The sequence below is a fragment of the Felis catus genome, chromosome F1 (genome assembly GCF_018350175.1).
Source record: "Felis catus isolate Fca126 chromosome F1, F.catus_Fca126_mat1.0, whole genome shotgun sequence".
Classification (NCBI taxonomy): Eukaryota; Metazoa; Chordata; class Mammalia; order Carnivora; family Felidae; genus Felis; species Felis catus.
In genome coordinates, this window is record NC_058384.1 from 64,255,809 (window position 1) to 64,267,774 (window position 11,966).

Consider the following 11,966-nt stretch of genomic DNA (forward strand, 5'->3'; position numbering starts at 1 on the left):
GGACTTCAGGTGGGGAGGTCTGGGACCTGGGTGTTATACCCTTCCCTGCACCTGTCACTCCGGCCCCTCCTTTTCTCTCTCGCATCATTTACCCGCCACACTGAGCTCTCATAGCCCCATCAGAAGAGCCTTCAAAGCCGAGGGCCTTCCCTGCCTATCCTCTCACAGCCTGCGGGCCAGCTTCCCAACCCAATCGAATGATCCACAACCATACCTGATGCTGGAACGAGGTCACTTTAATTTTTCTCTTCGCATGAAATCACAAATGCAACGGGAGGGGATCACGCACAGGATGCAGGACACAGACCCTGGGGGCCCGTTGTTGGAGGGGATCAGGAAGAAGTGAAGGGTCATGGGAGAGGGCTAGAGGGAGAAGAGAGGCAGGCAGGACTGGGGCGGGACTGTCCGGGGGTGGAGGGAACTATGGAAGGGTCCAGGAGCCCTGGAGCTGGGGGAAGGGCACCATCCCAGAGGACTGGGGTGTCTGGACAGATGGATCTGAGGAAGGGATATGGGTGGGGTGAGCAGACAGGATGCCCATACACACCTGGGGTTGCAGAGGAGGAACAAAGGGGAAGGAGTAACCAGGGAGGAAGCAAGAGAGACCCGGCCGGGGCTGCCAGGAGCCCCCTCACTCTACCCCAAAGTGCACAACTCGGCAATAAATAGTAATATTTATAAATAAATAAGTAAATAAATAGATGAATAAATAAATAAATACGTAAATAAATAATATCCTTGTAGAGCACGGAGTCTGGTGTGGGGGAGGAGGGAGCACGGGAAAGGCAGTGAGCTCACTTCTACTCGGGCCCTCTGGCCCTTCATTCCGACCCTGGGCGGCACTCAGTAACACTGGAGGGGGTGCGAGGGGGTGCGGAGAGCCTGCTGGGGGTGGGTGGAGCAGGATGGGGAGGGGGTGTCTTCCCTTGCCGAAGGCAAGCTTAAGGGAGGAGAAAAAAATATATATAACGAACTGGCCCTAGGTCCCAGACGGCAGAGCATTTCCGGAGGGCAGTAATAGAACATTCCCTCCCCCCCAACCCCCCCTGCATCTGAGGCAGGAAGCGCTGTGGGTTTTCACATTTTCCCAGCGTGCTGGGGTGGAGGAAGCAGATGTGGATCTGGCTCACCCCCCCCCCCCCCCCGCCCTCTGCTGATTCTGGGGGTTCAGCCCCTCCTCCAGGATCCGGGTCTCCCTTTCTCCAGCTGCACGCAGGGAGGGAGAAAATTGGGACGGTGGGCGGGAGGGGGCAGGGAGGGGGCCAAATAGCTCAGAGAGGGCAAGGCACTCACTACCGAGTCAGATCCGAGGTCTGCATGTGCTAAGCCTCAGGGGCAAGAGAGTTTTCCCATCATTCTCGGCGGCCAAGATTCCCCGGGCAGGAGTATCTCCGGAGGCCCAGCGTCCCCCGGGCTGAGATCTCTGGGGTAGAAGCCCACCCCACTCGGAGCCCAGCCTTCCCCCTTCCTGTATGGGTGCCCCCTCCCCACCCCAGGGCAGGCGAGGCTGGAAAGGGGATGGGAGACAGAGACGGGGTCTGGGGTCTCCAGAAATGTGGTCGTAAGAGTGGCCCTGGAAGAGCGGAGGAAGCGGGGCAGAAACAAGGGGAGGGACAGGCAAGCGGACGGTGTGAGGAAGAGGCAGCGGCCCAGGGGAGAGCTAGGGGGGAGCGGCCAAGGGCGGCCGCCTAGGAAAGCCAGCCAAGGACTGTGTACCGAACACCCTGGCGAACGTTTCTGACCGGCTGGGCCCCAACCACAAGCCGTGGGAGGCGCACGAGAATCGCCCTGGGGGGGGGGGAGGTCGGCAGGAGAAGGTGGCCCCCCGCCAGCCTGCCAGCCAGCCCCAGCCACCCAGCCCGAGGGCACCCTGCCTCCCTGCCCCTCCCCCCCCCGCCCCGGGGGCCCTGCGGGGAGCTGGGGGGGAGGGGGGGACCCCAGCCAGGCCGAGGCAGCCCCATCAGACGTCCAGCACGTGGTTCAGGTAGGAGATGTAGCAGATGGCCAGACGCAGGATCTCGATCTTGGACAGCTTCTTGTCGGGGGGCAGCGTGGGCAGCAGCTTGCGCAGCTCGGCGAAGGCCAGGTTGAAGGCTTCCACGCGGATTCGCTCCCGCGTGGCGTGGGCCGTGCGGTACTTGGCCGTGGCCCGGCGCCGCCGCCGCCGCTCCTCCCGGCTCAGGTGCTGGAGGTCTTTCCGGCCGGGCTCTCCGGGCTCCAGGCCCCGGGCCTGGCCCCCTCCGGGACCCCCAGGCCCCGCCCCGTCGGGGCCCGCCCCGCCCCCACAGTCGCTGAAGCCCGACTCGGTCTCGGAGTGGGTGGGAGGCAGGTCGAGGTCCACCGCGTCTGAGTTGAGCATCATGATGGAGGCCCCCTGCCCGGCGAGATCAGGATCCCCTCCCCACCCCTCCCTCCGGGAGCCTCCAAGCTGGTTGTGGGAGGGGCAGGAAGGGCCTGGGGGCGTGGGGTCTGCCACTGAGCTGAGGAGGTGAGAGCCACTTCAAGGTCCCATGGTCAGGGTTCCAGTCCAGAGCCTGGAGGAGAGAAGGGGAAGTTGATGGGGGCCGAGGGAGGAGGAAGGAGACAGCTCCGAGACGGGGAGGGCAAGAGGAAGGTTGGAGAAGGATTGGGAGCGGGGGGGGGGGGGGGGGGGGGGGGGGGGAGGGGGGGGTCCTGTACGAGTCGGGGGAAGAAAGGCGGAGACGTAGGGAGAGACAGGCAGGTGGACGCTGTAAAGGAGTAGGAGGAGACTGGTAAGAATGGAAGAGAATCCTGGGGGTGAGCGACAGGAAAGGAGGAGAAATGAGGAGGGGGTGGGGGGCAGGATAAAACCGAGCAAGGGGATTAAAGACCTAAAACCAGACAGCTCCTGGAAGAAAACACAGGGGAAAGCTTTATGACATCGGACTTGGCGGTGATTTCTTGGAGATGATGCCAGAAGCACAGGCAGCGAAAGCAAAGATGGACAAATGGAACCACGTCGAACTTGCAAACTTTCGTAAGTCAAAGGACACAATCAGAAGGGCGGAAAGGCGACAGACCACAGACCGGAGAACACACATGCAAATCGGATCTCTGATGAGGGGGGAGTATCCAGAATATTATAAAGAACGCTGGCAAGAACAAAACATCAGATCACTCAATTAAAAAATGGGCAGAGGACTTGAACAGACGTTTCTCCAAAGATGGTTTACAAATGGCCAGCAAACACGGAAAGATGCTCACATCGTTCAGCGCCAGAGAAAAGCAAATCAAAACCACGGTGAGCTATCACCCCGCGTCCCCTAGGGTGGCTGCTATCAAACGAAAACAAAACAGAAAATAAGAAGGGTGGATGAGGATGTGGAGAAATCGAGACCCTTGTGCCCTGTCGGGGGGGGGGGGGGGCCGTCAGCTGGTGCGGCCGCTGTGAAACGCCTAACGGAGGTTCCCCTCAAAATTAAACATAGGACTGCCGTATGACCTAGTCATTCCACTTCTGAGTAGACAGCGAAAAACGAAGTGAAATCGGGATCTTGAAGAGATATCTGCATGGGGACGTTGACTGCAGCTCTAGTCACGAGACGTGGAAACATGTCCATCGATGGATGAATGGAGGAAGAGTACGGGGCGTATACGTTCCACGGAATATTATTCAGCCTTAAAAAGGAAGGAAATCCTATTGCGAGCTGCCGCACTGGTGAAACTTGAAACTTGTCCTACTAAACGAAATTGAGCCTGTCACAAAAAGGTAAATACTGAGTGATTCCACTTCTCCGAGGAATCGAAGTCGTCAACTTCATAGACACAGAAAGTAGCATGACAGTTACCAGGGGCAGGGGGAAGAGGGGGGAGGGGAGGTGGTGTTGAAAGGGGGTAGAGTTTCGGATTTGAAGGATGAAAAAGTTTTGGAGATCTGTTTCACCACCATGGGAATACACCTAATACTACTGAACTGTAAATTAAAAATGGTAGATTTTATGTTACGTGTTTTTTTTTTTTTTACCATTTTTTACCAAAAATGCTTAATAATAAAATGAAAGAAAAAAAAAAAACCAAGCGAGACTGCAGTCACAGCGCCAAGAGAGGTTGGCCGTGACTCTAAACCTTCCCCAGTTGTGATGGGAGAGCTGCGAGCCTTGGCCTCACTATCAACACCCGCCCCACCAGGGCCCCGATGCAGTCCTGCTGCCTCTGGGGGGGGGGGGGAGGGGATAAGCACGCAGACTGCCCATTGTAGAGTGGACGGGGACATATGGAGCTCGGCACAGCTGTCCCAGCCCAGTCCCTGCCGGCCCCCCACCCCCCAACATGACCACCACAGACACGTGATCCTACCACCCCATCCACTAGAGTCCGGAAGTGTCCCTTCTGGCCACGATTGCCCTGCTCGGGACCAGCCCCTTCCTCTAGCTCTGTCCTCAACACCCTCAACCATTGCCACTCCCTGGCCCTTTTGGTGACTCTGCAAAGAAGATGATGGGAAGGGACCAGAGTCGGCGTCCCACTTTGAGTCCTCCCCCAGCCCACCATCAGTTCAGATGTGGCCTGTGGGGGGGGGGTGCCTGGACACCGTTCTGGGACTTGGCTAAGGTTTGCTTGTCCCGGGGACCAGAGGGGGTCAGGGCGAGGCAGCAGGGAAAGGTATGGGCGAGGCTCTGCTTAGGACGAGTGTGGAGGGGGAACAGAGGGCCCCTCTGCTCAGAGCTCGTGGGACTCAATGGCCAGAAACAGAAGCACTGAGGCTCCTTTTCAGTCTCCATCTTCCCTTCCTTACCAGCCCGGTTCTCCGGCCTGATGGACCCCCAGCCTTGCCCCCGACCCCGCTGTCGTTGACAAATAGTTACTAAGCGCTGGGGGGTGATGGGTGTAAGTGTAAGTGGACATCTGACAGACACGCCGTCACCACAACACAAAACGGAAGGCGGTCGGTGTTGAAATTCAGAACGCTTCAGAACGCGCTTCACATCCCGGGGGCCAAAGGAACAGGAGAGGATTGCAACAGGGGGGGAGGCCCCGAGGTCAGCCCCTCCCGGGACACGGTTACTGTCCCCACTCCCCAGCTCCGGGCTTCAGGAGTTCGGCTCTGGGGCTCCCAGCACATCTGTCACCACCAGATTCTCCCTCTGCCTGTGTCCCTTCACCCCTGACCGCTGTGCCGTGCCTTCCCCTCCCCTCTGTGTGCTCCCAGTCTGATCCCCGTCCCACCTCCTGGCCCCGCTGTCTTCCCCGGCTCAGGCCCTGGCAGCGGCTTCCATGTACCCAACAAGTCCTCACCCCAAATCCACTTCTGGTCCCAAAGTTCCAGGCTCCGAGGAGGAGGCCAGCAGCTCCAAGCATCTGGGGTGTGATGCTCATCTCCTGCCCCCCCTTCCGCCATGCTCAACCCGATCGAGAACAGACAGGCACAAAGCGTCCAGGGGCAGGAATGGAGGAGAGGGAGGTGCGGGGACACACGAGAGAGAGGAACTCGAGGAAGGCTCTGGGAGGGGACCTGAGCCAGAGTGCAAGGGACACACCCACCCCTCCCCAGCCCACGGTTCTCCCTTTACCTAGGAAGACCCTGCGAGGGGGTCTGAGCTCGCAGGACAGGGGGCAGCGTTGACAGCCCCGGTCTCCTCTGGCTGCTGGGAGCTCATCCGTCTGCAAAGTTAGTGACCAGCTCTCTAGAGCTCTCGGGGACGGCGGCGTGGCGTGGCTGTACAGGCTCCAGGGCAGATGAGAGGGCTACACATGGTGGGAATATAGGGCCCAGGAGGAGGGGGTGGGCTTGGTCAGGGACTGGAGCCACTGGCACTCACACACACACACACACACACACACACACACACATGCACACGCACACACACGCACACACTCACGGACACATACACACCTGAGCTGGCCCAGCCCTATGTATATATATGGAGATACACACACACACCCCCAGCTCGCCATTGGCTGGCCCAGCTCCCCCCCCTCATCAATATTAAACAGCCAGGCCAGGCAGCCATTGGCAGAGAGAACTGGGAACACCCCCCACCCCACCTCCCGGGAGCTGGGGGTGGGGGCTGGCCCTGGGGGGGGCAGGGAGTAGGGGAGCAGGGACATCTGTTCTCCATGCATATTTCATAAGCAAGAAATGGAGAGCTGGGGAAGGGGTGGGGCTGGGGCGAGAGCCAGGGCAGGATCACAGATGAACCCCCTCGGTCTTCCACACCAGAGGCGGCAGGGACAGAGGCCCCCAGCAAGCCAGGTTTAAGTGCCATGGTCCTATTCTGAGTCCCAGCGTGACTTTGACAGCCCCTTCCCCTGTTTCCTTTCCCCTGGGAAGAAGGTTATCCAAGGTACCAACAGGGAAACCTAGGTCCTCAAAGAAGACCTGAGAGTCCTGGTCCTCGACAAGCCCTCATCCTTCCTAAAGCTGGTGCCCACAGGACCCCTCGGCAGGCTGCCCGTGGCTCCCGCGTGGCCCTGGGACTGAGTCACCCCACGCCCTCTTACCCAGCCCTCGACCTCCCATCTACCTTGTGGTGGGGAGGAGCGGGGTCAGATTCCTGACACAGAGCCCACAGGGAGTTTTTCCAAGCTGACCCGCTGGGAATTCTGGGCTCGTAGGAGGAAAGGCCGGGTTGAAGGAAGAGGAAGGACGAGGGTTGGAAGGATGTGGGAGAAGTCAGGGCGGCCCCGGCAGGCTTGGAGTGTGCCAGGGCAGCAAACGAGCAGTAAGAAAATCAGATACAGAATTCTATGCAAACAGGCACTGATTAAGTTCACCTCAGTAGCTCAGCTGCCTCCGGCCTGTGTGTGCACGTGTGTCTGAGTGCATGTGTGTGTGTGTGTGTGTGCGTGTGCGTGTGTGGTGAAGGGTGGCAGGAGCTGGGACTCCACGCAGCTGTTGGGTGTCGTCACTGAGCCTTCGCGAGTATCCAGAATGAACCAGGAGTGCTCCAGAGACAGTGTCTTACGGTGAAGAAAGTCCTGGCGTCTGGTGACCTTGGACAAGTAACCTAACCTCTTGAGCCTCCAGGGTCCTTTTCTGCAAAATGGGGTTCATTAGAGCTGCTTCTTAGGTTGCCATGGAGATTAGGTGAGCTATTGCATGGAAGGGTCTGGACCTTCCTCGGAGCAAGCCCCAGCTGCGGGGGGTTGTCGGAGGCATTCGCCGTTTCCCTGTTGCTGATCAAACTTTTCTGGGCTTTTCCTCCCTAAGGGGAGTCCTATGATTCCTCCCCAAGCTCCCCCACCGCCCCCCCTCAGGTCTGGGAGGTGCCAACTCCCACCTGGGCAGGCCCAGACAGGTGCCCAGGCGCCAGCAGATGGGCTGAGCTGGAGGGGAAAGGAGGCTTGAGGAGGGGGGCTGGGGGGCAGGGGACCAGGTGGCATCTCAGTTCTTGCATCATCATTGCCATGGTGCTGATTAAAAACCAATCTCCACCTAATGAGCCCCCAGCAACAGCAATTCTACCGCCCCCACGCTCCTGCCCTCCACCCTGTCCAAGAAATTGGGAGACCGAGAGACCCAGGAGACAGTGCCTTGGGGAGAGGAGAGATGGAGACCAGTGTGGGGTGGAGAGGAGGGGGAGACAGGGGGAGATGTGGGGAGCCAGACAGAGGAAACGGACGAGGGGGGAGAACACTGTGGGTGGGTAACAGACAGGGGGGCAGGCACAGTCACGGGGAGACAGAGGGGTGAGAGAGGACGAGAGAGGAGTTGCCAGGTTGTGGAGGCTCAGAGATGCAACATATGTGGGCGGGGACATGGGGGAGACTGGGGAAGGGGAGCTGGCGAGGGAGACCAGGCCTGGGAGAAACACAGATCTGGAGAGACACGGGAATTCAGGGGAGGTACTGCATGGTACTGGAGAGGCCTGAGGGAGGCCCCAAGACAGGGCGGAGACACAGACTTGGGGGAGGCAGAGAGCACACAGTCGTGAGGAAGCAAAAAACTGGGGCAGACAGGGAGACAAGGCCAGAGACAGGATAGACAACTCGAGGGACGAGGGACGGCGACTGCAGCCTGGAGGCTGGGATCCCAAAGGGGGAGACATCGAGGGAAACAGAAGGAGAAGGGCCCTGGGGTGGGGGCGGGGAAGGCAGGAAGGACCGGGGTGGGGGGGAGGGGGAGCAGGGGGGTCCCTGTCCCCAGCCTCCCTGCTCGTAGGCGTTCGGGCTCTGATAATTCAGTCCTGGGATTCCATCCTTGACATAGCCAGCCTGAGCTGTCCCCACGAACTGAACTGGGGTTTGATGGTGAGCAGGGTGAGAGCGTGCCCTGGGACCTCCTGCTTCTCCTCTGCCTCTATCACCCTGGGACCGGTGGTCGTGGTCGAGGGAGCAGGGAGCGCTCTGAGGTCAGCGCAGGTTGCCAGAAGCCCCAGCCTGGGGGAAGGAGAACCCCCAGGGAGCTGTGTGTGTGTGTGTGTGTGTGTGTGTGTGTGTGAGTCTGCCATACCAAGGGCAGGAAGAGCAGGCCCTGGGGGTGGGGGAGGAGCAGGCTCTACGGTTTGGTTTGTCTTTATTTTGCATTTTATAGGCGTTCACTTTCTCGGGTGGTCACCTGCCGGCGTTTCAGGTCTACACGGCCTGGCCTTGGAGGCAGATTGGAGGTAGACTGCCGGATGGGAGGTTGGAGTGTAGGGAAGACACAGGGGCCGGGGCCTAGTCCTTGAGGGTGGGGGAGGGCCTGGAGGAGCTGGGAAACCGTGGGCTTGGCAGGAGAGGGGGTGACATATGCGGGGAGCCCTGGGGACCCGACCAGGCAGGGAGAGCAGCCGGCGTTAACCCTCGCGGTGCCGCGCTGCCTGACCCTTTCCCTGGAGTGGCCCCCGCCCGGGTGGGGGTGTCATCCTCGGTGAGAGACCGGCCCTCGTCCTGGGTCCTGGGTCTCAGGAGCAAGCGGGCGGGGGGAGCCCGGGCAGGAGCCGTGGCGAGGCCGCGGCTCCTCGTGGATTTTCTTCTGTCTCCTTGTCTGCCTCCACACCGTGCGTGTCAGTCCGTCTTTCTGGGTCTCCCTCTCTGTGCCTCTAGAAGGTGACAGCGGGTCTCCACTGTGGCGAGCCACGCAATCTGTCACTCTCTCTGCTGCCAGCCGGGGCTGGGAACCCCCCCCCCCCCCAGCGGCCCCGCCAGAGCCCTCTCCCGCCCTGGCCCCCAGGCCTTGTCGCCTTTGTCTCCTGAGGCGGCCTGGCCTTTCTTCTTTCCTCCCCACTCACCTCTCCTCAGCCCCGAGCCCAGCTCCAATCTCATTAAGGCCTCCAACCACTGCCCCTCCAGCCTCCCTCCTCCCTCCCCCATCCATCTGTCTCCTCTTTGTGTCCACCCATCTGTCACCAGCAGCCCCGGGCCCACTCCCTCCCGGCCACGCCCGCCATCGGCCTTTCCCCCCCCTCGGCTCCTCTCGGGCTCCTGGGCTCCTGTCTGCCACTTCCTTTCCTCCCTACTTCCTGTTTCTCTATACTAGTTTCTTCTTTTCACGATGCCCCCTTTCATCCCCATTGCCCCTTCCGTCCCCGCACTTTTGCCAAGGCCTCAGTCAAGGTGTGGGCGGAAGGGGACCCCAGGGTCCCAGCCCCCGCTCCGGAGCCAGAGCCTGGAGAGTTGCTCACAGTTGCGTCATCTCTCGGGCCTCCTGAGATGGCCCCTGCACTCCTCCCCATGTTTTCCCTATTTGGGGACTGGGCTACGGCTGCCTGTCTCCACCGCAGGACTGGGAGGGCCCCTTCTGCGTGTGGATTCAGGGAGGAATAAAAATCCGACCTGAGGCCCATCTGGACCCCGATCTTTAAGGGGCTCTGCTCCCCAGGCCCAACTTCCGAGAGGCCTGCCGGGCTCTGTCTCAGGACGGGATGCTGAATTACAGGAATAAGGGCCCCTCAGGCCTCCCTCTCTGGAAGGAAAACTTTCAAACTACCTTAAAAAGTTTAAGAATTGGACTCCTGGGGGGGGCTCAGTCAGTTGGGTTCGGCTTGGGTCATGAGTTCGAGGGTCATGAGTTCGAGGGTCATGAGTTCGAGCCCCACATCGAGCTCTTGCTGACAGCACGGAGCCCGCTTGGGATTCTCTCTCTGCCTCCCCCCCCCCCTCGTGTTCTCTCACTCTTTTTCTCCCTCTCAAAATAAATAAGTAAACAAACAAACAAAGTTCAAGAATTGATCCACCTTTTAATCCACCCCCCGCTGCCCGACGCTGCATCACACGGACGCCACCAGGGCCCAGAGCCGGGATGCCCTTTCCAAAGCCACACTCGCCATTCGTGACACCGGACGATCCCTGATCCTGAGCTCTTTCCGCACCAACCGGCCCCGCCCAGAGCCAACCTTGTGTCCTCTGGGCTCAGGTAGAACCTGTTCCTTGCGCTGACTTTGCGTGGAGCATATGCGGCCCCGCCTGCTTATTTATCCTGCTCGTGTCCCATCCTGCCATCTTGACTCCGGATCCCAGGTCCCTAAGGGAAGGCACAGCATCTCATCATAACCTTTTCTGATGCCAGGACAGAGCGCCTTGCCCTCAGCCACGCTCAATAAACGTTTATTGCTGCCGTGGCAGCCAGCGTGGATACGAGACATGTTCTGGTCTCAGCTCAGCGCTAATTTGCTGCGACCTTGGGCAAGCCACTCACTCCTCTGGGCTACAGTTTCCCCTAGCAGATGAGTTAGACCCTCCATATCATTTCTAAGGTCTTATATGGTTCCATGTGGAGACAGAGTCCTGCTGAGTAGGGTGAGGCCTTGGTACAGAACACCAGACTCTGGATGAAAAAGTCTCCTCCCAGGATGTGCCTTTGGGAGCAGCGACCCAGATGTGGGGCCCAGAAGACCCTTCGCTCAGAGAGGCTGGAGGAGAAACATCGGCGGACAGGAAAGCCTTCCGTGCTGAGGCGCGAGGGGCCGCAAGAGGTAGGGACAGGCTGGGTCCCGGGGCCCAGGTAGTAGTGGGGAGGGGGGAGCCTTGTGGGAAGTGGCACATCTCAGAGCAAGGCCCACCCAGACGGGGGGGGGGGGGCAGTGGGGAGACGGGCTGAGAAGCTAAAGTCTGTGGCCCGGGGGTCTCAGGCAGCCAGCCGGCCCCAGGGGGTCTCTGGGGCACAGCAGGTCCCCGAGGACTCGGCACACCCACCGAGGTCTCAGAGAGGAGGCCCCTGAAGGGGTCAGCCGGGGGTCCGTGCCCCTTCTACAGCGCCTGGCCTCCCCACAGGCCGTGGAAAGAGCCCAGTTGGTTGGTTTTGAATTTGGGGGGTGGCGCGAGGAAGGGGTCGCATGGAAGGCGGAAGACAAGCTGGTGTTGAGGAGACCGGAGTAGGAGTAGGGAAGGCCCCACGGCTGGCACCGGCGCCCCCCCCCCCCCCGCCACCCCCACCCCCACCCCCCCCCCCGCCGCGCCTGGTACCCGGCCACTTCCCCGCTTCCCGAAGCTGCCAGCAGGACGAGGGAGCTCGCTGCCCTGTCCGCCGGGAGGCCCTGTTGGCCGAGGGAGGCGCGGAGTCGGCCCAGCACGGTGGCAGCTGTGCCCGCCTCCCGCCAGCGCCGCGTGCGGGCCGGGAGGGGTGCGGGGGGAGGGGAGCAGGGTTCATTTCCACATCCCGGCCCCCAGACGTGCCCCCTGAGGGAACCCAGAGAGAAACCTGGAGCAAATCGCCTCCTCGGCGGGGTGTGGCGGGACGCGGGAAGGTAAGGGGCCCGGAGCTGGTCCTTCCCGGCTCATCTGTCTCATGGGCGGCAGGGCCGCGGGGAGGGGAGAGGGCTGGCCTCCGGCGCCACTCCTGAGGGGTCTTCCCTTTCCAGTGACTCAGCTGCGGCCTTCCTTTAACTGTGCGGCTACGCCCCGGAACTTTGCTCCATGAAGACCCAGGGCGCTAGGGTATTCCCAGAGCCAAGGTTCTCTTTCTAGGAGAGTCCAAAGCCACCTTCGCTTCCGTCTGCAAAATGCCCACCAGCAACAGAAGGCCCAAACTGCTCGGCAGGCCGCCACAGGCCCTCCGTGACCCAGCCCCAGCCCCCTCTCCTGCA

The 11,966-nt window shown here is 60.7% G+C and overlaps 1 protein-coding gene across 1 annotated transcript; it reads right to left on the reverse strand.

Annotated features, from left to right (window-relative positions):
- Positions 1-218: 218 nt before the first annotated feature.
- On the reverse strand, positions 219-5,868 carry NHLH1 (nescient helix-loop-helix 1). The gene is made up of 2 exons (XM_023247823.2): positions 5,532-5,868; positions 219-2,534 (listed from the first exon to the last, which is right to left on the reverse strand). The coding sequence occupies exon 2, from the start codon at positions 2,360-2,362 to the stop codon at positions 1,961-1,963; it is 402 nt and encodes a 133-aa protein (XP_023103591.1). The 5' UTR covers positions 2,363-2,534; positions 5,532-5,868; the 3' UTR covers positions 219-1,960.
- Between the last annotated feature and the right edge of the window lie 6,098 nt (positions 5,869-11,966).